Source organism: Phyllopteryx taeniolatus, chromosome 18, assembly GCF_024500385.1.
Source record: "Phyllopteryx taeniolatus isolate TA_2022b chromosome 18, UOR_Ptae_1.2, whole genome shotgun sequence".
NCBI classification, from domain to species: Eukaryota; Metazoa; Chordata; class Actinopteri; order Syngnathiformes; family Syngnathidae; genus Phyllopteryx; species Phyllopteryx taeniolatus.
In genome coordinates, this window is record NC_084519.1 from 17,633,354 (window position 1) to 17,660,819 (window position 27,466).

At 45.1% G+C, this 27,466-nt stretch overlaps 2 protein-coding genes across 8 annotated transcripts in view; one reads left to right on the top strand and one right to left on the bottom strand.

Moving 5' to 3' along the window:
• fig4a (FIG4 phosphoinositide 5-phosphatase a) overlaps positions 1–12,426 on the bottom strand; it is a 29,711-nt gene extending 17,285 nt beyond the window's left edge. For 4 of the 6 annotated variants that reach the window (XM_061754012.1, XM_061754011.1, XM_061754016.1 and 1 more), the window contains exons 1-11: positions 12,252–12,426; positions 12,056–12,156; positions 10,785–10,883; positions 10,003–10,126; positions 8,128–8,284; positions 7,988–8,038; positions 7,042–7,205; positions 6,816–6,944; positions 6,148–6,248; positions 5,704–5,866; positions 3,556–3,653 (exon numbers count right to left, since the gene is read on the bottom strand). In XM_061754012.1, the coding sequence (XP_061609996.1) occupies positions 3,556–3,653; positions 5,704–5,866; positions 6,148–6,248; positions 6,816–6,944; positions 7,042–7,205; positions 7,988–8,038; positions 8,128–8,284; positions 10,003–10,126; positions 10,785–10,883; positions 12,056–12,118 (1,149 nt within the window). In that variant the 5' untranslated portion in view covers positions 12,119–12,156; positions 12,252–12,426. The remainder of the gene's footprint in view (positions 1–3,555; positions 3,654–5,703; positions 5,867–6,147; positions 6,249–6,815; positions 6,945–7,041; positions 7,206–7,987; positions 8,039–8,127; positions 8,285–10,002; positions 10,127–10,784; positions 10,884–12,055; positions 12,157–12,251) is intronic. The other 2 variants (XM_061754013.1, XM_061754015.1) reach the window with 2 other exon arrangements.
• A 251-nt stretch (positions 12,427–12,677) lies between these two features.
• On the top strand, positions 12,678–27,296 carry ak9 (adenylate kinase 9). 2 transcript variants are annotated; one of them, XM_061754010.1, is made up of 35 exons: positions 12,678–12,799; positions 13,169–13,274; positions 14,324–14,387; positions 14,462–14,514; positions 14,630–14,726; positions 14,799–14,911; positions 15,006–15,167; positions 15,914–16,051; positions 16,118–16,192; positions 16,259–16,354; positions 16,472–16,611; positions 16,866–17,185; positions 17,291–17,311; positions 17,392–17,507; positions 18,273–18,420; positions 18,511–18,546; positions 18,631–18,777; positions 18,894–19,063; positions 19,610–19,825; positions 19,909–20,151; positions 20,237–20,358; positions 21,280–21,499; positions 22,089–22,157; positions 22,231–22,437; positions 22,605–22,823; positions 23,229–23,445; positions 23,526–23,727; positions 24,198–24,344; positions 24,413–24,630; positions 24,697–24,893; positions 24,984–25,153; positions 25,684–25,782; positions 25,851–25,953; positions 26,027–26,141; positions 26,749–27,296. In XM_061754010.1, exons 2-35 carry the CDS (start codon positions 13,185–13,187, stop codon positions 26,961–26,963), a joined length of 4,965 nt encoding a protein of 1,654 aa, XP_061609994.1. In that variant the 5' UTR covers positions 12,678–12,799; positions 13,169–13,184; the 3' UTR covers positions 26,964–27,296. The 2 variants fall into 2 exon arrangements, 1 of the variants encoding a protein (XP_061609994.1); XR_009785444.1 differs by lacking the exons at positions 25,684–25,782; positions 25,851–25,953; positions 26,027–26,141; positions 26,749–27,296 and having other exon boundaries at positions 24,719–24,893; positions 24,984–25,122.
• Positions 27,297–27,466: the final 170 nt, after the last annotated feature.

Genomic DNA, 27,466 nt, shown 5'->3' on the forward strand with positions numbered 1-27,466 from the left:
TTGAATGATTCAATTACTTTTGGCTTTTCACTCCCTGCGAATAGTGTGGGGGGGGGGAGACTAAGTTTGAATTTAGTACATTGTTGCTTATTCATCAAGGGCAATAACACAATACAGTACGTGTCCTGTACATCTCCAGTGAAGCATCGCTAGGACATTACCCGCACATCTTATTCCCACACACAGCGTATGCCAATCATGTGTAATTTATGAGACGCTCCATTAGGCTGTGGTTACTTGCACTGTTCTCCTCACGCACCTCGTTGGCCACTCGTCCCAGCGATCGTACGACATGATCGTAGGCTCGGCCGCATCATTGAACGGATCACATCTACTCCCAATGATGACAACGTATCGCATTATGCAGTCTGCACGCGCCACATACGCAGGCAGAAAAAGAACGGGGAAAAGAAGAAAAACATTTTCTAGAAGCAGACGAGAGGCAATTAAATGTGCACACGTACTTGTCAAAGCACACGTGCACATTTAGTGAAGTCCAAATCGGTGCACAAACGCTACAAGGCCAATAATAAAGTCCTACAGAGCACAAGCTTGATAGAAACATGGGCTGGCCATTAATCGATTTCATAGATGAATTTGAAGGAAATATATATTATTTAATTTTTGAATACATTTTACTGAGGCTCAAAACGCATCGCTACTGACGTGCACGGCTGGCACAAATAACACGGCGGTGAGCAGGGAGCGGCTGGATTACAAAAGCACGGGCAGTGTCGCCAATGCAGCTTTTTGCTCGCTTTATTTGGGGACTTTTACCACTCAAAAAAGCGACTCTTTAAAAACAAATAACAAACAGTGAGTTTAATCCCGCACAACATTGTGTTCTGTGACAATAAACCTACCAAAAGTAAGAGTAAACTATCTTCTTCTACCACGAAAAATGTCTTTAGCATTTTCCGTTCTTTTGTAAAAACACCCGTTACTTACCAAAAAGTGGAGATAAGAAGCTTTTTGTGAAAATAAATACTGTATGTCAAGCAGAGCAGTGACTTTGACGCAAATGTTTTGGGATTTTGTGCACCTCAAGCTACAAAAGAATACAAACAAAACGGAGAAAGAGCTTCTCATGGCAAAATCATTTCTGCACAGATATACAACAATGAATCTGCTGACTCAACGCATGGCTGGAGTTGAACGTTAGCGGCTTGTCATTCACTACGTGAACTGCGTTACTTTTTTTCCTCACAATGGTGGCACACACTTTCAACTACCTACCGTGACACATACTCCCTTTACGCTAGAGATGCAACCGTATTTGTCCTGAATCATCACCGTCCGGTGAGCAGGAGCGGAAACATTTTGACATTGAAAGGAACATGGTGCTCATTTTTATAGACTTATAACTATAGATAAACACACGGATAGATCGATAGATAGATAGATAGATAGATAGATAGATAGATAGATAGATAGATAGATAGATAGATAGATAGATAGATAGATAGATAGATAGATAGATAGATAGAGTAGTGTTAATGAGAGCATTTGACTAGTGTAAATGAGAGCATTTGAGTAGTGTTAATGAGAGCAAGACTCGTGCGTATGAGAGTGTTGAGAGTAGTCCTTATGAGAGCCTTTCAGTAGTGTGTGTGTGAAAGCATTGGAATAGTAAGCGTGAGAGCTAATCCTGAATAACGCCCCCTCATACTCCATGATTAAGATTTTGAATTGAAGAAGTCCTTTAGATTAAAGGTGAAAGCGTCTTCAACAACCAAGACCATTTGCTTTCATTTAATTTTTGTGGATTACCATGTCCTGATTACTGAGAATCTACACAGACATTTTGACAAGAGACATTTTTTTTTTTATCATATTTTTTTTTTTCTGTGGACGTTGACGCGAGTTAATGTTAGGGGGGGAAAAATAGTTTCGAAGCTTGTTTGGTATCAGGAGAAATAAAGCAAATGCAGGAAAAGAAAAGAAAAGAAAAAAAAGCAGACTTGTTTTCAATAATGTCGTTGTCATTTGCTTTTTCTATCAGAAAGGGGACTTTTTACCATTTTTTAAGGCTATAACGCCCAGCCCGAATAGAAAGAAAACCACCCCAGTTTTTGCGTAATCCATTGCATTGCACTTGTTTTTGTTATTTTGTGCTGATGTCCTTTCAAAAGTATTCAAAGGAAGAGACTAAATGAATCGATCATTAAATGCTCATTAAAGCAGCGGGTAGAGAAAAAGCATTCACGTGCAGGGCCATGTGTACGCTTTCCCCTTCCTCCGAAGCCGCGACAGGGCGGCGTAGGACGAGTCTTTGCAAGATGGACTGTCACGATTTCACGGCTAATTGCCCATTATTTCATCTGTCTGTCTGTCTGTCTATGCGTGTAAGGCCCAGCAACATTGTGTACGGGTAGAGGGTCCACTACCATTAATCCCCACAGTTACACAAAAAAAAAAAAAAAAAAAAGATCACATGGCCGCAGCTTGTGTGGATCTTGGAGGTCTGTGATTGGTTCCCCCCGCGCTCACGGTTCCCCTCGCCAGAGACAACGTGAGCCTGAAACCCGCGCGGCAGAGATGCGCGCGCTCCCCATTGTGCGAGGCAATGCGGCGCAACACAAATGAGCGATTGCCGCGTGAGGCCGATGCGACAAAGAAAGCGTGCCGTGTTTTCAGAGTGTATTTGAGATGGGATTGTAAAGCAAGGTGCGCTTGAAATCAGTCTCTTCTTATCTGAGGACTTGACTACAACTTGCCTGATTAGATCTTCACTGAGTTCCTGGCATTTTCTATGGTTCTGAGTACCGGTCGATCCAATCAGTGCTTGTCAAACAAATCCCATTTACGATGGCAAGGAGACCGTGATCAGGTTCAAGTTTCAAGACGTCCGAGAACAGCAGACCACACGCAGCCTACTTCCTTATTTAATTCAGACGACTGAGCATTTAATATTTGTAATATCTGTTGCATTAATTGAGCATTTTGCCCCATAAAATCAGTGAATTAAAATGGATTTTTATAATGCATTTATTCACTTATCGCAATAAATAATCAATTTCCTAGAGCAGGTCGCGGGTGTGCTGGAGCCAATTCCAGCCGACTTCGGGCAAGAGGCGGGATACGCCATGGACTGGTTGCCAGCCAATCGTAGGGCACATATACACAAACATCCATTCGCACTCGTGTTCACACCTCAAGACAATTAAGAGTCTTCAGTTAAGCTAACACACCCACATGGCCAGTTATAAGAGGGTGTGCACACTTGTGCAAAAACACGCTTTCGGTTTATTTTTACTTCTCTCGAAAAGATTTCTCTCTTTAATATTGTGTTGCACAGGTTACAGGTCACAATGGTGGAAAAAGTTTTGAAATGCTTTATCTTGGTCTCGTTTTTGCGTTGGAACAGGGGTGTGTAGACTTTTTATTTCCAGTACTGTTTATTTGAGGCTGGGTGTATAATTCTGACCCAGTGTGGTCAAACTTGTGCACCCAATTTGTGTATTTAAACCTCACTGAAAATGTCCAAATCAAAATGGCCGCTGTGAAAAGCAGCGAAACGCTTTTGCATTGTGAGCTTATTAGCGCTTAGCCCACCTTGACCAAGTTGAGGATGATAATGGGCGACCCGAATCGCTGTAGCATCTGGTCGAAGTGAAGGCCGGCGACGTGTGCGTACGGGTCCGCTTGGTCCACTGCGAGAGAGATTGAAGACAGGCACAGCAGCTTGAGAAAAATAAACTGTAACAAGGTTTCTTTTAAACCTGCTAAGATAACTTCAGATTAAGCTACTAAATTCAGCCCCCGACAGCAGTTTCACGGATTGGCACGAAGTAGTTTCAAGCACTCATCCCGATATTGAACAGGAAGTCGGCCAGTTTACTTGACGCAGCCAATTTGGGTGAATTCCATGGCTTGAATGAAATTTGACAAGTGTATCCATCGATTCATTTTCTACAGGGCTTTGCAATCTGACATTTGACATTGCATCAGCCAAGTCCAAATAAAGCACGTTTGCAGTCACGAAAGCCATTGCGATAAACTGGACCAAAAAACTGATTTCGAGATGTTATTTTGACGTCGTTAAGGGTATCGCAATTGTAGTATACCTCCACTTCTCACTTGTGCATCTTATGTCTCATTAAGAGAATGCTCACGATCGCATTTTTATGACACTCTAGACCGCAAGGTGAATGTCCAATTACGTTCGCCTGCCTCACAGCTGAGACGTAGTCATCAAAACAGCTTATAAATAACGCCCTTATGCAACAAAGGTGTCCCAGAAGTTGTTGGCGAGAGGAATGGTGAGAATCTCGTCGTATCAGATGGGCACGTCTGTTCAAACGTCATTGGCCCAAATTCCACAAATACCCGCCATTTAACCCAAATAATAGTCCCCGTTAGTTGAAGATGATTGGATCAATTCATCTTCCCTTTATTATGTCTGCTCAACAGAACGCCAAGCGATGAGTACACAACTGGGAGATCATTATGAGAAGATAAAAAGACACAAAATTAGCATTGACGCAGTTCTTTCCCATGATGGATGTTTGTTGTGACGCAAATGTTCGCAAGCCTGTGGGCTAAAGTGATGCTCAGCTTGAGAATCAAGAGCGGTATCAAGTGGAAACTTAAAGATCCAACCTCCAACTTGATTCACTTAGGAATATGGTGAGGGCTCGACTGACTTTACAGGCGTATTTTTAAACAAAACAAAAATCAAATACGTTTGCTTGGTTTCCAAATTGCAGGAGATTTCGAGTGGTGTTTGAATTTGGAGGTTCCACTGTCGGGATTATATAAGATGTACTGCGTAATAAAAGACAAGTGAATTAACTCTGACATTTGGAGGCCAGGAAAGGACACAAAAAAAAATAAAAAAATCACATGGTCGCATTGTAGCAAGTGATGTCGGGTAGCGAAGTCAGCTCAGGATGATGAGGTAAGTAGATTGTTTTTGAGCGGCGCGTTCGCACAAAAGTCAGCCAAGGACGACTGCGGCCCTGCTTTTGCGTTAAGATGGGGAGCCCCTGCCCATCGGCTTGCCTTTGAGGAGAAAGGCCATTGGCCAAAACGATTCTCCTGTCTTGTTGTAATATAGTTCCTATCCAGGAGGGCAGCCGTTAGGTGAATTAACAGTGTTAGAAGAATACAGTCACAGGAACTGCATGCGCTTGATACAAAGCATTAGGGTCAGTGCCGGGCATAAATGGTACGTACACCCCAGCAGCTCCACAATTCCAAACGCTTCACTGCTGTTTTAATACAAAGTCTCTGACATTCCTGCATGAAAAGACACACAGAAAGAATTCTTGCACACTTAACATCCACTTGTCACACTCTGGTTCAAATCATCCAATTTCGGACAGCGGTTCAGCCTCCGGCAAATGCCGAGCGTGGCAATTATTTTTTGCCCAGAAAGCGACAAGCAACCTATCTAGCGACTTCTGGAGACTTGGGGACACCGTCCAGAGAAGATGTTCACCCTTCTGCAAATGAACGGGGCTTGCGCAAAGCCACCACAGGAGAATTTAACCATAAAAACCCTCTTTTGTTTTCAAAACATTAAAAACCTTTTTTTCCAGAATGATGCAGTGCAATTATACACCACTGCAAACGATAAAACCACACTAATACACTAACACATTGCTAAATGACCACAATTATTATTCCTAATGCTTTGTCCAGTTTGCGTTGGCCAAATTCAGCCTTGAACAAAGCAAAGAGATAACGCGGTGGGCTTACATCGTATTGGGGGCTTGGGCATCATGGTGGAAATGTCCTGGGACCAGTAAAGCGGGACCGAGCCTCGCGTTTGCACGTACGAGGAGTAACTTCCCACCGTGAACGACATCACGGAGGCGTCGTGGGCGATCTGCTCCGTCTCCACTTCATTCGCCACGTCCCCCTGCGTGGGCGCAACGCACAAAGGGCACACAGTTAGCCTCCGCGTATCACCAACTCTTCATCGCTAGACTCGATTCAAACGGACAAATAACCATTCACACTTACATTCAAGCCAATGTTCAATTTCGAATCTTTGCTGAAGTTAAAAGGCATGTTTTTGTAACGCGAAAGGAAGCCGGATTATCCGTACAAGCAAGCTAAGAATCGAATCCCGAACCTAAGAAACTGTGAGGCAGACCTGCGCCTGTTTTTTGCCCGGTTGCCCTCGCAACTGGTTTGTACCTCGCAGTTGGCTCCTCTTTTCAGGAAGCGGGTTCCGGCAAATTTGCTGGAGCGCCTGGCGATGAGGGTGATGTGCACCGGGCGGCCGTAGATTAACAGCTCTGCGACAGGCCGAGGTCAAGGAGGCAAAATCGGAACGCGGCTGACAGATGGCACACTGGCAGCCACTTATGGACATTTGATATCGAATACAGACAAATAGGATGTTGTAGAATATTGAACATAAGATGGACAGCTATATAAGATAGACAGATGGATGGATGAACAGACCAATAACTAGATCGGGGTCGGCAACCTTTAACACTTAAAGAGCTATCTCGAGCCTTTTGACATCCAAAGGGAGGATGACTCTGCATATATTGTTGGTTTGTTATGTGTATATGCTGCATTTACGAATTCCATGAACTGCTGCAGAGAATAAAAAAGTAATACAAACATTTTGAACTCTGGAAAGAGACGCTTGGTTGAAGCTTACTTTCAAAAAAAAACCGTCATTGTCTGTTTGAGTCCTACTATTCATGAAATTAAAGACAAACTTTAATTATCCACCTGCAGCGAAGAAAAATGCCGTCTGCTTCTGTGTTGCGTCATCACGGCGAAATGGATTGATTGATATTGATTCAAATACAAACAATAATAAAACATCAATACAAAAGCTAAAAGGATACTGGACTGGCCACAAAAGCCGTGGATTATATACATGAGCCAGTCCGGGTGCACGATGTCCTTGACGCGCTCCAACAAGTTCCCGTTCCACACGTACTTGTAGTACGGCTCGGCGCGCACGCCGTAAAGCACTGCGGCAGAGAACAGAAACACGGACGGATGTAAACAAACCACAAGAAGAGGTTGCGGGAGGGGGGGGGGGGGAGGGGTCTCCTGACCCCAACTCACGTTGCGTGGGCAACCCCTCGTCTTCGAATATGTCGAAGCTGTCCTGTTTGCGCCGCATGTTTGCTTCGTCCTCGGCGGCGGATTCTGCCGACGACCAGAGCTCGTAAGGCCTCTGCAGGAGCGTCAGGTTGTGCTGCAGCGAGTGGCTCAGGTCGTAGCTGTAGCTGCGCAGTAATAATCACAAGTATGAAAACAAAATAATAAAATCCCTTAACGAGTTGACAAGACATTAAGCTATCAAGGCTAATTTAACTATCCTGTTTGTTTCTTCAGTGCAACCAAAATGTTTGTAGGTCAATGTGACAACGTTGCAAAAAAAGAGAGCGAAACAAATGCAAAACAATCCAACCCGTTTTGAAGTTTAAAAAACATTTAGTGACTAATGAGTCAATGTTTTTTAAACTTTAAAACAGGTCAATTTGTCCCGCAACATAACAGGAGGATTAAACATGCTGAAAAACAAGGCAACAATGTGAAACAAACACAAAAAAAAAAAAAGTCAACCTTAGATGCCGCCCTCCTCGCTCTTCTGCCGTTCCCTCGACTAACAACGAGGCACTCTAAAGCAGCCATGACGATCCGGAGGGAAGATGCATTTTTGGCATGTGGGCATAGCTAGCTAGCTACACATCGCAATTGCGCTGGGTAACCGCTCAAGTTCTTAAATAGTGGGGGAGGGGCGACTCTAGTCGTGGTACTAGTGTGCCACTGGCCCACGTCCCCCCCCCCCACCCCTCCAAAAAAAAAAAAAAACTGGAAAATTAAAAAGGTGAAAAAGGGTTTAATGCTATATCTCCACAATTGAGTACTACATTGTTCTCAGTCTTTGCACATTTTCAACAATTATCTTCAAACACATAACGTATTTAGAAACAAACTTCTGAATTCACTTCACAGGCCCTTTAAACATGGTGACAAAAAAGACAGTGAGAAACAACAATTTTACCTGAAGTAAAAGTTACTGGATAGGTCCATGTTTTGAAAGATTCGTACATATCTGGGGTAGAGTTGAAAGACCCATCAGGTAAAAAAAAAATGACAAACTTGAAGTCCATTGATCTTTAGGAGCAACCCAAACGGCCGTACCTGGCTTCGTCGGGGTGCGCCACCCGGACAGAGTCGTTGGGGATGGAGATCATGCTAGTGTCTTCGATTTTGTAAATGGAGTGGCCCCCAATGTCGGCCATTTTTCTGCGTTTGGTGATCAACACCATGTAGTAGCCTTCGAGGAAGCGTACAAAGCCTGTCAAAGAACACAAAAGCAAAATTGCTGCGCGAAAACGACACCTTGGCAAAATGGGTGGCACTGCTAAAAGCTGGGTATAAAGAACCAGAGAGCAAGCGCTAGACCAAAACGGGGGGGGGGGGACTGTCAGGATGCACTGTGTGACCCACTGACCTTTTGTCAAAGAGCAGCTTGAGACATAAAAAGGCACAAGGGCACAGACAGTGGGGAGGAAAAGAAAAAGACGAAACCAAACAAAACTGCGTATTTTAGCAAATGTCAAAGAGTCTGTCTGTGTATAACGGCTCACAGGGGATACGAGTGTATGGAAAATGTACAGCATGAAAAGGAGCCAAACTCATTTGGCGTCTGCAACCACTGTGCCCAAAATATCCAATTTCATTTTGTCATTTCACAAAAATGTGTATTTATGAACCACAAATCATGTATTTTTGGTTCAGCTATCTATGCCGGTGACGTATAGTGGCAGGCAGAACAATTGATTGCTCTTCCACTCGAGGCAGGGACAATGAAGCTGTTTCCGCCTGCTGCCATTTAGATTTTAGATTTCATTGCTTATTTTTCCCCATGTTGAAACAATACTAAATAAATTGGATTTCATATGGTATTAAAAAAATAAAGAAATAAATCGTTATATAAAAGACTTGTAAGGGTTTATGTCACACTTAAGGTGTGTAAAACATGTCACATTAAATGGTTTCTAGTTGTGATATTTAAAAACCTGGATGTGGAGACATTTTCTTTTGAAAGTGCATGGTCACATGATTCTGGTCCGTTTTGAGATTTTACTGTGGAATTGCTGGTAAGAAACGGGAACACAGGAACAGCAGGAACTCATTTCCACTGCGTTCTACACAAAATCAAAAATGTTATGATCCTGTCATTGTTTGTTCCTTTTTTTTTTACTTTCCCAATTGGAGATTCTGAAAACATTTTTTTTTATAGAATTTGAGCAGATGTTTGGCCGACGAAAAATTGCTTTCTTTTTCTTCCCATTAAATTGAAAGTAAATGGCGAACATTGGTCAAATACAAATGACTGTTATGAAGCTCTCCAAACACGTTCCCTAGCAACATTCATGTATGAATCTTCCCAACCGAGACAACTGAACCTCTCGTGGTTGCTTAGGAATAACGTCTTATCCAAACAAATACCTCCTGCTGAACGTATACGCACAGCTTTAACAAATGTAGGTCACGATAAGAAAGTGATCTGGCATTTACACACTCAGTCACACTAATTATCTCTTGTGTTGGAAGTGACATTTCTTGGAAGGCTGCGAAGGTTGATGAGCCGTCACTCAAGCGCCAACGTCGCGCTGCCAGGAGTCGGCAGACATAACGTGTGCGTTGACCTGGTTTCCGCAAATTATAACTTTCTTCCTCGTACTTTCTTTTCAGCTGGCTGTCATTAGAAACAGCGGGCAGTAAGCAAAAAGAAGCTGCTTATGCGTACATTACAAATGGTGATTATGTGAAACCTGAAAAAATAGAGGTTGCGCTACATTGTGGTGAATCGCATTCAACTGCCAGGTGGGCCTTTTATTGCGCTTTCCCACTTCCTGTGTGTCATTTGCAAAAGCAGGCCAGCACCTGCGCCTGGACAAGTGATGCTTTGTGGCATCAAGTGCGTGTTGCCGTCTGTGTCGTCCACAGTGGTTGTTGACGCCGTTGTTGTGCAAGAGCGTGACCGGAGAGTGGCGGGCGGACACGTACCCACGACGCCAACGGCCGTCACCGCCCGAGACAGCCCTGACGAACCTTTTTGGACCATCTTTGTGCGGTTTCCCAAGTCCAGGCGACCTAGCAACTCGCGCAGCTCATGCTGGTTGTACACATGCTACAAGACAAAAAAATGACATTGGAAGAAATGGAAAATCTGTCACAGGATTTAGGAGATTAGCTTTAGTAGATTTAGATCTACTGACACAGTCCACAGCATGTACTGTCTCTTTAAATATTTTATTTTCCCATCCCTCCATTTTCTGTACCGCTGATCATTTTAACGCATGAAAACAATTCTGAAACTTTTTTTCACTCTCAATGAGGAAAAAAAACAAGGTTTCAGTACACTTTTAATATCACATAGAAGAGCTTGTATTTTCTATGTTAATCTACCTCCACTTTAATAATCAGAATAAAATGACATTCACAAGCATCTACAGACTGTTTGTCAATTACACTGTAGCACCATACGCGCAAAAATATTCCCAGGAATGGTATTGCGGGGTGATGGATAGTTCCTGGAAAATGCTTCTTAGTAACAATCATCATAATAATCATCATCATCATAACGACCCAACATTATTACGAGCCAATCAATTCCTAGCTGGTAAATGGCTACAGTGAGCTCACAAGTCATCAGCCAGGCTGTCACGCACGTATTCGACTGGGGAGAGACTTGTACAATGTAGCCCCCCCCCCCACAGGGAAACTGGGGGGTATATTGTATTACATACCAAGTGTATTACATTAGTGCTGCCCTGATCCTAACTCACCTTATCGTCAATGATGACCAGGTCCTTGGGTTCCGTGCGGTCAATCTTCAGCACTCTGTGTTTGGTCTGAGCCTGATTGCTCCCCACCAAAAAATACCTCTGCAAAGGGGAAGGAAAATAAAGGGATTGCATTTGGTTACGTCACATGGCTTAACATCTATTTTGATACTTTACGCCTTTGAAGTTTTTGTAAGCATGTCATTCCCTTGGCAGACCGCAGTTTTGTTTTGTTTTTTTCCAGGGCTGATACCGATACCAATTAGTCAAAGAGGCCCGCAACCGATATTTGGATCCGTTTTTAATTTGCAGTAAAAGGGAAAATATTGGTGTAAAGATTTTGAACAACACAAACTCCAACGCTTTGTTGAAATGTCTTTAAGCACGTGTTTATTAAACAGCTTTATCAGATTTGCAACATTTTAAAGTTGTTGTTTTTTTATGTTTTATCGAGACTAAAATTCTCCCAGGCTCAGCAGCATGTCTTAAAATTAAATGAAAACTTAAAAAAGGTTTTTTACAAAAAAAAATAAAAGTTTTCCAAAATGTCAAACTAATTTTGCACTCATCTTTGTTTTAAGTACAAACAATTACAAAAAGTGCAGGGAGTTCCCAGGGTCAGCAGCATCTCTTATCACGTTAACTGCAGATTTAAAGAAATGGTTCCCAAAATTGTTTGCCACTTTGAAGATGATCTCATATCGGTTATTTGCATAACTGTTGTTGAGCTGTATACGCAGACTACTGGACGCTTCAAAATACTTGAGGATTCTCTGCATCACTTGCACAATTGTCATTGTATTAGTATTACCGCACTACTGGTGGTCACCTTACACTGTTTAATGACTCTGGGTACTTATGTGTTGATGTCCTAAACGTATATTTTTGTAATAGTGGCTCGTTTGGTTATAGTACCGGAGTGGCACCAACTACCCGAGACAAATTCCGTGTGTGCTTTTAACATACTCGGCCAATAAAGATGATTCGGATTCTGATTCAACTGAGCAAATCATCCCACACAAGCCTTTGCTGCCATCTCACGTCCACATCAAGGTAAAGCTCCAGTTGCCCTCCAGTCATCTACCAGAACTGTGCATTTACTTGCTGTAAAATGTCATCATCGGCTCTTCTCAAACCTTACATAACTTAACTTACTCCACGTTTAAGACTCAAACACGGCGTTCAACCAACTATGTCCACATTAGAGGCGAATCATTCTTCACATAAGCGACTTTTGTGATTATTTGTGGAATTGTGAGATCTGAGCGACTTACGGCTCTCGTCTCGTACAGAACCATCCTTTGGAGCCCGCTGATGACAGCTGCAGACTGGGCCATGTTTGAGCCACAAACACTCAATGCAGACAACAGAATAACTGCAAAGGGAACACAGACAAAACACATTTTATTCAATGACTTCCTGTGCTGGAGCTCGCAATTTGAATGACTTTGTGCTGCAAAACTGACTCACCGTCAAATTAGTCAGGCGACAGCCGCTTATCTTTAACAAACGGCGCCAATTGACATTTCCCCCCTCAGGTGGGCTATTCGATATAATTGCTTCAACTGCGCCAATAAAACGCTTTATGAAGTCATTCTAACACGTCGGCGTGCTTGGCTAGCAAATGGGAGCACGCCGTCACGTGAATTTGTTTAAGTCAGGTGACTCACATGAACGCGGAAGACGTCACTACGGCGCGCGGCGAAGCCCAAACACAACGATATCATTTTCGGTCAAATAAACGTTCGTAATACGAATTGTAGGGGAATTGACATAAATTATACGTTCAAATTCCTTAATACACACCCACACACACATATCTATATGATGGCTCGCCGAAATAAAGAATGATAAAAGTCACCTGATAGGCGTGTTGATAGTTGCTATGGGAACAAACGCCACTGTCAGGTTAGGTTAGTGCTAAAGTTACAAGGTTCTGCCACAAACAAGCAACAGTACAAGTTTCAATGATTTAAACAGCTGGAACAGGTTTTTTCTCTCATAATTCTCAAGTAAAGGTAAGCCGACCTTTGGCCAAATTTGTTTTAAAAATAATTGTCCGTGAATTTCCCCCAAACTACCTTTTATTGAAAAGTGACAACCGCACTGATTTTCCATATTATTTTATGGAAATACGCTGAGTTTATAGTGTGTAATATTCGTAAGGAAGCTGCGTTATCTTTTTCATATTAATGTAGTTCTAAAACGTGTAATGTAACGTGTCCGATATAAGTACCGTGGCGTTGACGCTTTGCAGCATCAAACCGGGCGAGAGCCCACACACTTACGTCATGAATGTGCACAAATGTTCTACTGTAGATGACGTTTGACGGAGAGCACGGCACGCCTTAAATTGCTCTATTTGCCCCAAATTGAACCTATTACAGGCAATAAACCGGGCATATGGATCTAGTGGACAACCTCATCGAAGATGACGCTGAGAGACAGCGTCTACTTTCCAAACCGACCTGCTTCCTCGTGGTTGGAAGGCCGGTAAAGAATGTTTGCTGTGTGTGTGTGTTTGTGTGTGTGTGTGAGAGAGAGAGAGAGAGAGAGAGAGAGAGACAGACACGACACACACACACACACACACACGCACACACGCACACAGCAGACACTTCATTAGGTACACCTGCACGGTTTAATTCAAGGCCGGGCAGCATTTTTGTTCCCCTTCGGGAAATAATGGAAACCAAACAGAATCAGTTCCAGCGTCAAACTGTTGCCGTCATGACACAAAACAAGACAATGCTTTAGGTAACGTTTTTGACTGCCATAAAAGTGAACAATAAATGAACGGCCCATATGGAAGTTGTCATCTGAAGGCGAGACGACTTAAAGTGTCATACAAGTTAATCGCAGTGCAATAAAACCATACATTGTAAACGCACATTTAGCTTTGATGACGCACGATCGACGAGTATAGCATTATAAGGAAACGGTCTACATAACCCCGAACATCAGCACTGTGAGGCAGACGTGCTAACCACTAGTCCACCGTGCGGCCCCAAGTGGTTCTCCTCAACTCCGGTCCTGGTCGGTCGATGCAGAACCCTTACAGCAAAAGCCTCACTTCGATCATAGCAGGTGGGCGAGGAGAGAGGGGAGGCGGCAGTAAAAGAGGCCGAAATCTGGACATACGGGTGTAAAGGCAGAGCAAGAGCATATTTGCGTGCGGTTTAACCAAATGAGACAGTGTACAATTCAATCTTATATCGAGATTTACAGAGGTAGCCACTCTAATTTCCGAAGTGCAAGTTGTCCAGTTTTGGGGTAATAATGATCAAACATTCGACAGTCTGAGTTAAGAGTCTTTTTTTTTTTTTTTTTTTAAATCTCAGTATGTTTTAGTAAACAAAAAACACGGGTTCCTATGCAAGCGCTACAAAAGTGCAAAACTGAGGGTTGCGATTGTGGTAAAGACAATTTCCTGCATTTCAGTCCAGAAGTAATCAGAAAGCTGGCATGTTGAACTACAACGCTTCATTTATTGCCCATAAAACGTCACAGCAACAAAAGATTTGTGACGTCCGTTGTTGCAGGGTGTTGGCAAATCCACCCTGGCCAAAAATATAGCAGAGACCTGGGGGTGTGTTTTAATCGATGGTAAGCATCATTTCTCTCACCCTGCCTTTCCCAAATGTCATCTTTTTATTCATTCATCTGCTTCCCAATTGCAGACACGGAGGTGCTGGACCACCACATCAGAAGTACAACAGAGGATGGCATCAAGGTAACACTACTCCTACTAACAGTTCCTCTCCGGTTTTTTTTTGTTTCTCAAAGTGCATGGCAGGCCGTGCGTTATAGGTTTCCCCACATCTGTACTAAAGCTGATCATTTTACAGCTCCTGGAGATCTTAAACGCGGGCGAAAGTGTGCCCGAAGACATGGTCCTCCGGCTCATATTCGACATGCTGAACTCGTCCAAAGTTGAGCACTACGGTAGGGATCTGTTAGCTTGGAATCGCAGCGCGTCATCAGACCACCGCGATGTTTGAATGGCGCATGTCGCAGGCTACGTGCTGAGCTGCCTGCCGTTCATGTCGGAAGAGGGCGTTGGCGTCGATGAGCAAATGGAGCTGATCAGGAAGCTCAAGCTGAAGCCGGACTTCCTCATCAACGTCAAGGTTGCGTCGCGTCACTGAGCCTCCCTTCGGGTTTTCGTGAGTAATTTACTGAAAACAAAAACAATAAATAGGCCCTCGTGTGCCCACTTGTCAGTGTGCCGACAAGGACCTGGTCCAGAGGCTGTCGAGTCAGAAGCAGCACCCGATGACAGGTCTTCTGTACAATCAAGATCAATGGAAGTGGGACAATGACTTCCACGTAACGGGATTTATAGATGATGAAATAGTGGAGGAGGAGGATAAGGAAGAATCGCAGGTATCTGTTCAACTTTACAAATAAGCTCGCCTCGTTTGCCAGTTGGCATCCACTTTGCAGTGCACATTATCGCCACCAACAGGCCAGGAGCGGTGGAACAGTACGGGCACGCGGCATAATTTAAACAAATCAGATGGGCGAAGGATTGCCTTGATGGAAGTCTACTCTCCACCAAGTGAAAATATAAGGCAGAGATTCTCGAAGCTTGGTAGAGTAGGCTACCAACAGTGGTACGCTGGCTCCCTCTACGGTTTACGAAGGCCTGAATTAAATGTTCAAACTGCGCATAATGTTCAGGCCTTTTCACACTGCACTTGGCAAAGCCTCGACTTTCTCATTCATTTTGTGAAAAATGTTCTATTTGGGAGTGGGGACGTTTTTTTTTTTTTTTTTTTTTGCTGCTGCGTCACCACCTCCTACTTAAAATAAGGAGAGTTCGAGTTTTTTTTTCCAAAAATTACAAATACACATTTGCCCAGTTGCGGTCCACTCAGCTCAGAAAGCCTCCCGACTTCCTTCTCGGTTGTTGCGTCACCGCTTGCAAATACGGGATGGCCGCACCCCCCCCCCGCTGCCGCCGCCGTCGTCGTCGAGCGAGTGCAGCGTGAAAGGCCTTCAATGTCAAGTGTTTATTGTGAGGTCCCCTTATACTGCTCCACATGTTTGTGTAGTATGCAGGCAACGTAGCTATTCCTAAAACCACCATTGTATGAAAAAGTCAAAAGGAGGACTCGTCTCGCTTGCAGGATGATGACGAAGAGGAAGAGGAACAAATTACCCCAAGGTGCACGATTGACCAGCTGGTGTGGATCCCTGAGCGTCAGTCCAGAAATACTTCTCTGAGAATCAACGCGTACAAGGATAACATCCTCAGACCGCTGGAGGTACAAATTCTTCCTCTTCAGACGAGGACTTCCGTTGTATTGTGACGCCCACATATTGTCGTTCAGGATTACATGATGGACCACAACCCGATCTACCTTTTCGAGGTGGACGGAACCAACACGCCGGATGAGTTGCTCTTAGTAAGTCGCTTCATACAAACGGCGCGTCGGAAGGTGTTACTGACGCTTGTGGCTGTTTCTCCGCAGTTTGTCTTGTCCCGCCTGGGATCGATGGCCATACAGCGCGTGTCGGTTCCAGTGGTCCTCCATCAGAACGAAGAGTTGCCCGAAGACATCGAAACGGTCAGCGTTTTTCAGTTATCAACCAATACAGTGGTCCCAAGACATCAGGATTGTATAAAAATGAAAATAGGAATGCATAAAAGCCCGAACCCAATGCAGCCTCCCTTGTGGTTGTAGGAGGACCTGCTGAGGTTTATGTCCTCCTCCAGGATACTAGTGCCAGGCTTCCGGTGGCGGAGGAGCCGCTGGGGTCGAAGTTGTCCGGTCGCCTTGAAAGAAGGATGCTTCGTCCCCGGAAAACCGGAATTCTCTGTAGGGTGAGGCTTCTTTTTAGGCTCTCGTTCAAATTCTACATCACAAAGCGCTCACGCTCGGAACTCCAATCTCTCGTCTCTCAAATCATCTTTCCCCATTGAAATGAATGGAAACCGGCCTGCCAACAAACAACACAAAGTTTTGCGCTGTATGACAGATATAAGCGACTTACGGCGCTCGTCTCGAAAGACGATTCATTATTTATCGTGCGGCCCCTTTAAATCTGGCAAATCTCGCCTCTGAAACCCTTCTGCAGCTTCCGGGACAAAATGTACATCCTTTCATCCCAAGAAGCCTACGATAAGTTTGTGACCAACCCCAGACGCTACCTCCTCCCCCCGATGCCCAGCCCCCCTTGCCGGGTTTGCATCGTCGGAACGATGGCTTCGGGGAGGAGCGAGCTGGCGCGACTGATGGGCGCGCGGCACGGCGTGTCCGTGCTGGAGCTGGAGAAACTGGCGGAGCCTCTGGTGGCGGAGCTGGAGAAGGAGTGGCTGGGCAAAGTCAAGGAGGACTGCACGCAGGCCGCCATGGAGAAAATCAGGACCAAGCAGCAGACCGGCCAACCGAGTTCTGGCAAGTTGCAAGTCTCATAGTTTACTTCATACCTTTTTCTCTAACAACAAGGCAACAATTGCAGGCCACATGATTTGAATTCCTTTTGATATTTTTCCTACTCAGATGGAACCCCCGCTGTGGAAGGCAAGCACGCATTTTTGAAAAATCGCTCGCAGTGTTGAAGTGTCAATGTGCTGAACGCGATGTCGGAACGCCGTCCTCAGTGACAGAGGATCATCCCGAAGTGGTGGCCCTGGTGCAAACCGCTCTGGAAGAGGCCAAAAAACACGATGCAGCCAAGGAAGTCTATGCTCAGGCTCTGACGAAGGTCGTGAGAGAAGTATGTTTGTGATATATCTACGTACGTGTGTGAATGCAAACATCCTTACACGTTTCGTCTTACGAGCCATCGCTTGGTTGATCTTTTGCTTTGTGGCGCGAGCCTAAATTTGACTTACGAGCGAGCTTCAGATACTCAGATATGTCGTTGGGACAATATTTTTTGCTTTGACTTGAGAGCGAAACTTGGACATTTGCGCTGCATGTGGGCGGTGAACGCAACTCAGTTCACAGCAAGCAGCAGTTTGGCAGATAGCGAGCAAATCTTGCTAGCTTAATGCGAACACATAATGGGAAACGCCATAGACAGGCTAAAGAATAGCATCGGTAGTCGCAGAGTTATAACCCTTTAAGCAACGGAAATTAGAAGACAAACGGGGCACCAAAACACGTAAACAATACTCACAAGTACATGTTCTTTATCCTTTGAAACAATGACTGATACTCGTATCACTGCAGTTTACAGAGTCACCTGCAGGAGTCGAGAAACTCTTGTTGGTTTGTCTGTATGACTGTGTTATACTGCTCCCCGGTGGCCAAGTGGTGCACGTCAGAAGGAGTTTGCAATGAAATAGTTATGATGCACAAACTGTTTCATTCCTTCAAGTCTATCCAATGATGTTATTGCTATACGTTTTTATCAAGCTACATATCAAGTGCTATTTTCTCACTGCTTTTGAGTTACGAGCGTGGTCGCGGAAGGATTTAAACTCGTCTATACCAAGGCATCTTTAGCTCGACAACGCTTTCTCTCGTTTTGCCACAGAATGAATCGACCGACGTGGGTTCCGATGTGGGCAACGGCTGGGTGCTCGACAACTTTCCCAGGAACGCCTCCCAGTTGGAGGCGCTACAACGAGCCGGGATCCTTCCGGATTTCCTCTTCTGTCTCATGCACACGGAGGTCAGTCAGAGTAAGTAGCGTCCCCTCTCAGCTATTGCTCATCCCTCGTTGCCAATAAGGCAGGAAGGTTTTTATTCACATTGTCCCATTCCCACTGCAGATCCGTCTGGTGCGCCACAGTCAGAAAAAGCTGAAGGTAACACATTGTTTGCTTCCTGAATCCTGAGCTGTAAAATGTGGGCTGAGCTTGACCCGTTCTCCCACCGCGGCAACTCTTCAGATGAGCCCCGGCACAAAGCGGAGAAGGAGCAGTTCAAGAGAGAATGGGAAGGCCTGCAGCTCTCTCTCAGCTTAAGCCACTCAGTGCTGCAGACCGCCGACAGGAGCCCCAAGGAACTTCTCGACGAGATTGTCCAGCTCATGGAGAGTGAGTGCAAACCCTTTCCATTTGCGTCCCGTTTTCTCGGGAAAAGCGCCTAGCCCAGCCGACTTTGGGCGGAAAGAGATGGAAGACAACGATGTCTGTTTTTAATTGTTCTGCAGAGCCCTTCAAGTATTTGCCCAGAGAGTTCTCCGCCGTTGACTTGGACGAGGAAGCGGAAGATATAGAAGCCATCGCAAATCTGGAAAATGCCGATGACGAAAACGACTCTGACAAGAACACAGAAGACGAGGAGGGGGAAGAGGAGGAGCAGGACGAGGAGGGTGAAGATGTCAGTAAACAGGCCATTGCGCACCGACGTTTGCGCTTATTGCTGCTTTATTGGCTCGTACGCCCGAGATGACCAACAGTCGGTTTGCGACACCTCCCCAAATCAGTCAATTAAACATCGTTAGATAATGTAATATAGGCTAGAACAAATTGTAGTCCCTTCATAGGTGGTCAAGGATAAACACAACCGCGGTGCATTTTTAATCGCTTTCTTGAACAAACGGTAACAAAATAAACAAGCATATTCCTACGCTAGCCGCACGGCCACACCAAAGAACCCACACATAGACGGGCTAACCGTTAGCCACTCAACAGCTAGCCGCTATCCTGAGCCAACCTTACACTCTCATTTGCTGACTCACACGTCACTCAACAGGCCGGCTTTCACACATTCAAAGTTAACAATGGAGGATGGCAACCTCCAGTTGCTTTAGCGCCCACTTGCTCTGTTTTTTGTTTTTTTTCCATTATTATATTTTGTATATAAATATTGTGCCAGCATACACAAGTTTTCAAATGTTTTGTTGTCCTTTTCTCCATTTAAAAGTCGGAATCCCCAGGGGACGCAACTGCCAAGAAGTCTTTTGGCGATACCTTTAATTTCTGCCCGGTGGTGCTCAAGAAGCAGAATGCGCTGGTGCCCTGCACAGATGAGATATCAGCCAAGTATCGAGAGAAGGTCTACTATTTCTCCAACGTAGATGCCAGGGAAGCCTTCCTGCTCACTCCGGAGCAGTTTGTTGGACAAAACGAGCTTCTAAAGGTACAAACTGGATGATGACAAGGGGAAAAAAAAAAACATTTTTAAAAACATGACTGTTTTGTAATCTTACACGTGTGGTTCAGCCTCCTGCCCTGCGGATATTTCTGCTGGGATGCCGCGGCTCCGGCAAGACCACTCAAGGCGAGTGGCTCGCCAAGCAACTCGGCCTCTTCCACATTCAGTTCAAGGAGCAACTTCAAATGCTCCTCACGCCGAAGATAAAGCAGCGAGTTATCCCCGCCGACGAGTCGACAGAGGAGCATCTGAAGGCCCTGAAGTCCACCATCGAGGACGCCCGAGGGGACGAAGCTGCGGAGCCGACCGAGGTTAGCTTACCGGCTAATTACACTAATTGTGTCTTCGTTTTAGCTTTACGGTGGATCTTTTTTTTTTTTTTTTTTGGTCCAAAAGGAGGATGCGGGACTGACTGATGAGGAAATTGGTATGATAGCCTACTTGACTGATGACCTTCCACTGAGTTCACATGTCCTGGATCAGGTCATCAATCCATACTGGAAAACGGAGCCTTACATGTAACACAGCAAACACACACGCAACCATACGCAACATTCTGCAACAGTGGTTCCTCCGAAGGTCGGGCACAATCCGTGCCGTGATGCTGGTCCAATCATCCATTTTCAGCCAATCACAGGGCGCATATAGACAAACAATTATTCACAATCGCATTCACAGCGGTGGACAATTTAGAGCGGTAGTCTTGTGCTCAAGGCCCACATTTGATTTTAACAACGGACAAATGGGCCAAGTCATTTGTAGATGAGTTAAAAAATAAAATAAAGAGAAAATGTATAAAATTGTTTAGTTAACTAAATAATATAATATAATAATTCAAGGTGACCGATGAGGTGTCAATCATTTGCCATTAACTCGTGAGCACACCGGCATACCCCCGCCGCAGCCTTGCGCTGACCTTTTAGCTTGGGCTTCAGGAGCTTAGCTGGAACTATTTTGGTAACAAAAATAGGGCCGCTGAAAGTATTTAGAAGCCACACAGAATTACCTACATATTGGTTCGACACATACGTTTACATGCACTGTTTTTTTATTTAAAATTTTTTGCACATTCCAAAAAAATAAAACTTCAAACTGATAACATTTAGTGTTATAGTAACACTCTATTACAAATAAGTCATGCTTCCCATGTATAGTAGCAGCCGTGGCTAATGTGGGCTTGTTTAATGATGAGAAATAATGATGAGACGCGGTACAAAAAAAAAAAATGGATGGATGGATAATTACATTTTTATTACCCAATTTCAGGGAAAAAAAGCGAATGAAATAATCCAACAGAACTCTCGATAAGTGCGCTGATGACGTTCAGACAATTTTTCTTTGAGGTTGAACTCCAATTTGCTAACCTTTTAGGGTGTTCAACTTTGAGGTACCACTGTACATCCTTGCAGTTGATTTCAATGCTGGGTGTTTTGTTTCAGGTCTACGGGTTTCATCCTGGAGGGTTTCCCTCACAACACCGAGGAAGTGCAGCACATGATGCAGCATCAGCTTTATCCCGACGCCGTGGTCACCTTGATGGCGGGGGTGGAGGACGTTCAGGCGCGCCTGTTGCCCAAATTCTGGCAGAGGTGGCGAGAGCACTGCGACCGGCGCGAAGCTTTGCTCGATGTCCTCCGCGAAATACACCGCAAGGCGCGGGTAAGGCAGCCAAAACACGGAAGCGTAATACTTTACTATCACAAAGAACGATTGTAAATGGCACGAGCCTTGGGCACAATCTCACCCTGTAGTGACTCTTTGTTAGGAGCGGGTATCAGAGACAGAAGGGGCAGTGCCCCTCACTATATATATATATATATATATATATATATATACATATATATATATATATATATATACACATAGAGAGAGAGAGAGAAAGAGAGAGAGCGAGAGAGCAAGCGATTCAAGTGGCAGAAGGGGCAGTGCGCCACCGGATCCACCAGATGGTGCTGTTGTTGTGTTTTCTATATTATATACATACATACATAGATGAAGTGATAAATGATTGAATATATATTTTACTATGAATAAAAACAAAGTAATGCCGGTCAACTTGTGTTCCAAATAGGGTCAAACATATCGTAGAGAAAAATGAAAAATGTTTATTGTTTGTCGTTTAGAAGCCAAATGTCAAAGTGGCCATCCAGGCACGTATTGGGATATCGTACAACGAAATTGTCGCTTGCTCATGTTGAGCTATAACGACGACCTGTATCGCAATCCTGACAATTTGTCGTCGATACAGGACGAGAATATTGTGAAGAGGAGGGCAGAACTCATGGAAGAAAAAGAAGCCTCTTCAACAGCCGCAAAAGTAAGCCACCTCGTCAACCGCTGTCACTGTTCGACTATTGTTTTGTATTTATTCTAAGCCGTGAACGAACCAGTTTAGTTGCCGGGAGGATGATGAGGACGACGAAGACGCGACAAACATAGAGGAAGAGATAGAGGCCATATTGGAGGAGGAGTTCCCCGTGGAAAGGTACGACGAGTTCAAAGAAGACGACGATCTGGAGGAGGCAACTGCCGAGAGGCTGAACACGGAGATCGAAGAACGTTACGTTGCCGACTCCAACAACATTTCTACCGTGCTGGTAAAAGAGACACGCAACACCATTACACACTCCGCCATATTTGGCCATTATTTGACCTACTTTTGGCCCACCTTGTACAGTAGCTAGCTTACCTGTATACTTGCGTGACTGTTCAAATATGGTGTTTGTTGTTTGTTGTTGTTTGTTTTTTTTTGTCCCACACTCAGGAGGTTCTGAGCGAACTCAAAATTCCCCGGATCTCTATCAACGCCTCGCGCAAGACGGGCGTCGTTCGCCGTCAGCTCCTCCTGAAAGTGGAGCCGCTGCAGGCCAACCGCGAGTCGCTCTTCCAAAAATGCCAGCCCATCTCGTTCAACCTGGCACAGCTGCTCCTGCTCTACTCATACAAGTTCCACAGCGCCTTTGGCTGCTTGGACCCGGTCAAGGTAAGCTTGCAATTGCTGGGATCATTATTATTATTACGATTGTTCCGCCATGTCACCCGCATTTGTGGCGGCCTAAACATGCCCAGAAAGTCAAGCCCCTTTTTTTCCCCCCAACCTGTGTATCCTGCTGAAAATGTCACGTTAGTGGTCCTGAAGCCAAGCCTTGAACACTCTTAGAGGAGCACCCCCTTAAAAGTTTGGAAATTGTAGACCCCGACACCGGTTTCACCAAGTGACACGGAAATTGGGTAGACGTGTCCATCATAACAGGACGCACAAAAAGGCTCAAGGAGGCCCATGTCCCAAATTGAACAGGAAGTCAGCCATTTTGTTTTGAAGCAGCCATTTGAGGGGTGTATTCCATGAAGTTGGAAAAGTTCTTTCCTTGTCTGCCAATCCACACAGCGCTACAATGAAGGAGACCTCATCCAACCTGTGCTGTGGCCTCTTGATACCACATGCCCAGTGCTCTTCAACCAGTATATTTACTTTTTTGGCTCCAAGAAGAACCAGCAAACATTCATGCTCAACCCCTTGAAGTACCTCAGGCAGTCAAAGCCCTCCCCGATGCTTCCTGTTAAAATGGCCGTCGTCGGACCACCCAAATCGGGGAAAACGAGCGGTGAGTCCCTCCCTATCCCGTTTGTTCCTTGTTCGACGTTTGCACGGTCAGTGTTTTGACATTGCCCGCCGTCCCCGCAGTGGCCACGATGTTCGCGCAGAGGTACGGTTTGGACCTGTTGTCCATCGGCGGCGTCATGCGGCGCATTCTTGACGAGCAGGAGCACAGCGACCTGTCGGCGCAGATGAAGCAGCATCTCCACCAGGGCCTCGTGGTGCCGGATGAACTGGCCATCCAGTGCCTGGAGAAGGTGCTCATGAGCTTGGTCTGCAGCACACAAGGGTGTGTTACGAGAACACTTCACACCACAACGCACACCACGATGGTCTTTAGCTCTGAGCTGTGGCAAGAGTGGATTCCTTCCGATTTTAGAGTCCGAAGCTTAAATAATGAACGCTCTTTATGTGTATGGGGAAAGTCGTGACACCGTGAATTGTGCCGTGGGACGGAATGTAGCCAATCAAAGAAGCGCCTCGCTCAGGAACAACGAAGCGGCCGTAAATGAAAACAAACTCTTACCCGATGTCGTTTGTTGTATAAAAGTGGCTTCCCCAGATGGCGAGAAGTATTTTCAAAAGCAAGTTGTTGTTTTTTTTTTTTTTGGTTTGAGGACATCGCCATTTAAGATCTGAAAAATCCTTATGCGTGTACCAGGCCTAAATGCAATTGGATAATTAGCCGCGGCACGTCTGATGATCTCTCATGGCACACTAATGTGACTTTTTGGAAATCAGCGTATTATGTGATTCCAGGTACGTGTTGGATGGCTTTCCCGTGACCATGAAGCAAGCCGAGCTGATGCAGTCCAACAGCATCATCCCCATGATCGTGGTCGAGATGGAGCTGCACACGGTGGAGGTGCTCAAGCGAGGCCTCGCGAGCAAGATGGAGGAGAACAAGTCAGAAAACATCATTGACGCCGCCGACAAACGGACAATTTTGACACGTGCGACGCTTTTCGCGGCAGGCCCCACCCGATGCACGACAGCGCCGAGATCCTCCACGTCCGCGACACGTGTTACAAGCAGGAAGCGCAGCTGATGCGACGGCACTTCCAGCAGCAGTATGACAACTGGATCCAGATGGAAGGCCTCAAGAGCAAGTGGTACATATGGGAACGCCTGATCAAGGAGATCAGCGTCAGCATGGGGTACATCCACACTTACCTGAGGAGGACCAGGAGCGGTAAGTTCTCAAAGAGCAAAAGCAGGACGAGCTAACGGGTTTTGACCGTGCCTATTAATAACGCAGGCCAAGCGGGCTGCATCAACAGGCTATGCGTCACACCCAAAGAGTTTCAGCGTCAGCTGGGAGAGTTTGCCCACTACTGCCCTGTGTGCCTGGCTCTGCAGGACCACCTCGTGGACTGCTCAGAAACCGCATCCCTGATGTACGCTGCAGAGTACAACAGGCGATATTTCAAGATGTGTGGCACGCACCATTTGGAGGTCAGCCTGAAAACAAAAAGAACACTACTTTTTGTTTTGCATTCAAAAAGGAAGGCTAAAGAGAGAACGTTTTATGTTATAATGTTTTAGAGCTTCCTTGCCAACCCGGATCAATTCGTCACCCCGGGCTGCCCGCGCCCTCTCCCCGAAGCGGACCGGCTGCCCAAAAAGTTGACCGAGACGGACGTGAAGAGCACATCCCTGCAGCAGGTTGAGATGAAAGGCTTCTGCCCTGTCACTTATCTGGATGGCAAACTGAGGTACGCACTCGTTTGAGTTCGCAGCCACATTCACTACAATTGGATCTCCAGTGGGCTGGACCACTATATTTGTGGCCTGAAAGAATGACTATTCCAAAATTGTTTTGCTGCAAATAATTACAAGTACATTGTGAAAGTATTCAAGTTCCTTGAATTCATGTTTTGTGCAAATCAAATCATGACCTGCTTGAATTTCCTGCTAATGTCAGCCACTCGTTGCTCGGCAGAATCTTAAAGTCAGGATTGTTTGAATTTTCCTGTTCATGTCAGCGGCTCTTGGCTAAGGCCTAATTCACAGGGCGTAATTATTTCATCGTTCAAACTCACAAAAAGGACAGTCACGTCAGCTACTTGTTGCTAGGCAGAATTCAATCATTTGTGCCCCAAGCACACACAAAAAAAAGAATCATTCACGAGACATGTTTACTCGGCACTATACGCACTGTTATATAAATAAGATTGAATCAATGCTCTGTATTAAATATAAATGACAACCTTAGTCATGCTTCTATACGGTTTCCCCACCTCAGGTACGAAGCTCTCGTCCGCGGCAGCGCGGAATACGCAGTGGAATACCGAGAGCGGCTGTACACCTGCGAGACGAAGCAGAAGCAGTACAAGTTTTTGAGGTGAGACAAAATCTTTTGTGCCACTTCGCATCAGTGCGTTGAGCGGCTGCGATACATCGTTTCTCAAGCGCTCCGCAACGCTACTGGGACCTCAAGCTGCCCAGTAAGGTTCCGCCGCTTTGTGAGCCGAACCCGCTCACCTCCCTCCCCACGCTGGGCTACCTGGAACAGGTCAGAACCGCTCGGAAATGTCAAGCGGTCCGAGCGGGAAGTGTGTTTGTGAGCCGTTCGGTCTGCTCCGCAGGGGGCGGCGGTGGCGGTCATCAAGGCCATGACGGCTGTCGGGTGCCTCAAACCCAAGTTTCCCTTCTTCAGTATGGAACGATCCGCTCTTCACTACGTGGCCTTCTACATGAAAGGTACTCAGTCACGTACAGTCCTTCGATGACAAAAAATTTCGGTACGCTGGTGCCGCGAGATACGATAAAGTCGAATTCATTCCAAACCCGTTGAAATGAATGGAAATGCCATTCATCCCCAAAAAAACAAGAAACATGTTTGTAAGGTATTTTCTCATAAGTAGAATAGTGCTCTATGATATTGTACTTTATAAAAAGAAAAATTGTAAAAATATACTTAAATTAAATGTAAATAATTCAACAGTTTTTGCATCATGCTTTAATGTGTCAATTCAATTCATTGTGCTGCTCCTCCTGGTATATGCCTCTCTTGGCCACCAGGGGGGGGCAGTATAATACAGTCATACAGACCAATGAAGAAGAGTCACCACTACTCTCAGTGACTCAATAAGTGGCAGTAATAGTTGTCGTTTTTATAGCAGGGGATAAAGAATATCTGTCTGTGAGTATTGTGATGTTGTCTAAAATAAGATTATACGATAACCTTTATTAGTCTCACAATGAGGAAATTTGCAACAATTCATGACAACAAATGATGGAACTCAAGGTAGTTGTTTTTAAGACTGAATTATTTTGTTTCTCTCTCTCTCTCTCTCTCTCTGCACAGCATTCAACCATAACAGCACAGAACACATTCGCCAGATGTACAAAAATAAGTTGGCCTCGTTTGAGGAGGATTGCGCACTCATCCCCTACCTGAGCTCGTCGATGCAAGCGGAATACAAGCTCCCCGACGAATGCCCCGTCGACTTTGACTTCAACCTGAAGAAGTTTCTCGCCTTGAGAGATTCGCCCCGAGAGAAATCTGGTCTGCAAATGTAACCCGGGATGGAACTGTCACCAGCGTGGTTGTGTTTCATTTTGCGCGTCCGTTGCAATCAACCACAAAGACTCAGAACATTCCATCTGAGTCGTGTATTTTGTTCTCACTGCATGTCCGCTTCATTGTGCTGTACAGTATTTAAATAATAATAATACAAATAATGCCGCCCAAAATAGCCTACAACAAGAAACTTTTGAACTTGTCTCATTTATTTTTTATAAATGAGTGTCGATGTGCTTGATTGTTTTTGAGAAAATAAGACTCTTATATTAATGCAGAATATTATGCATAAAATATATATTTTTAATAATAAATATATGGTCGCTACTTCACAGATTTCCATCTATTGCGGGGTGTTTTGCAAAACGTGACCCCGGTGATAAACGAAGGACTACTGTATCGTAGTCACGCCGATTTATGGGGCTCCATCATAACTGCCCCAGAGGCCAGAGAAAATAAAATGTCCAACATCAACTCTGCATACGCAGAATTCATAACGACA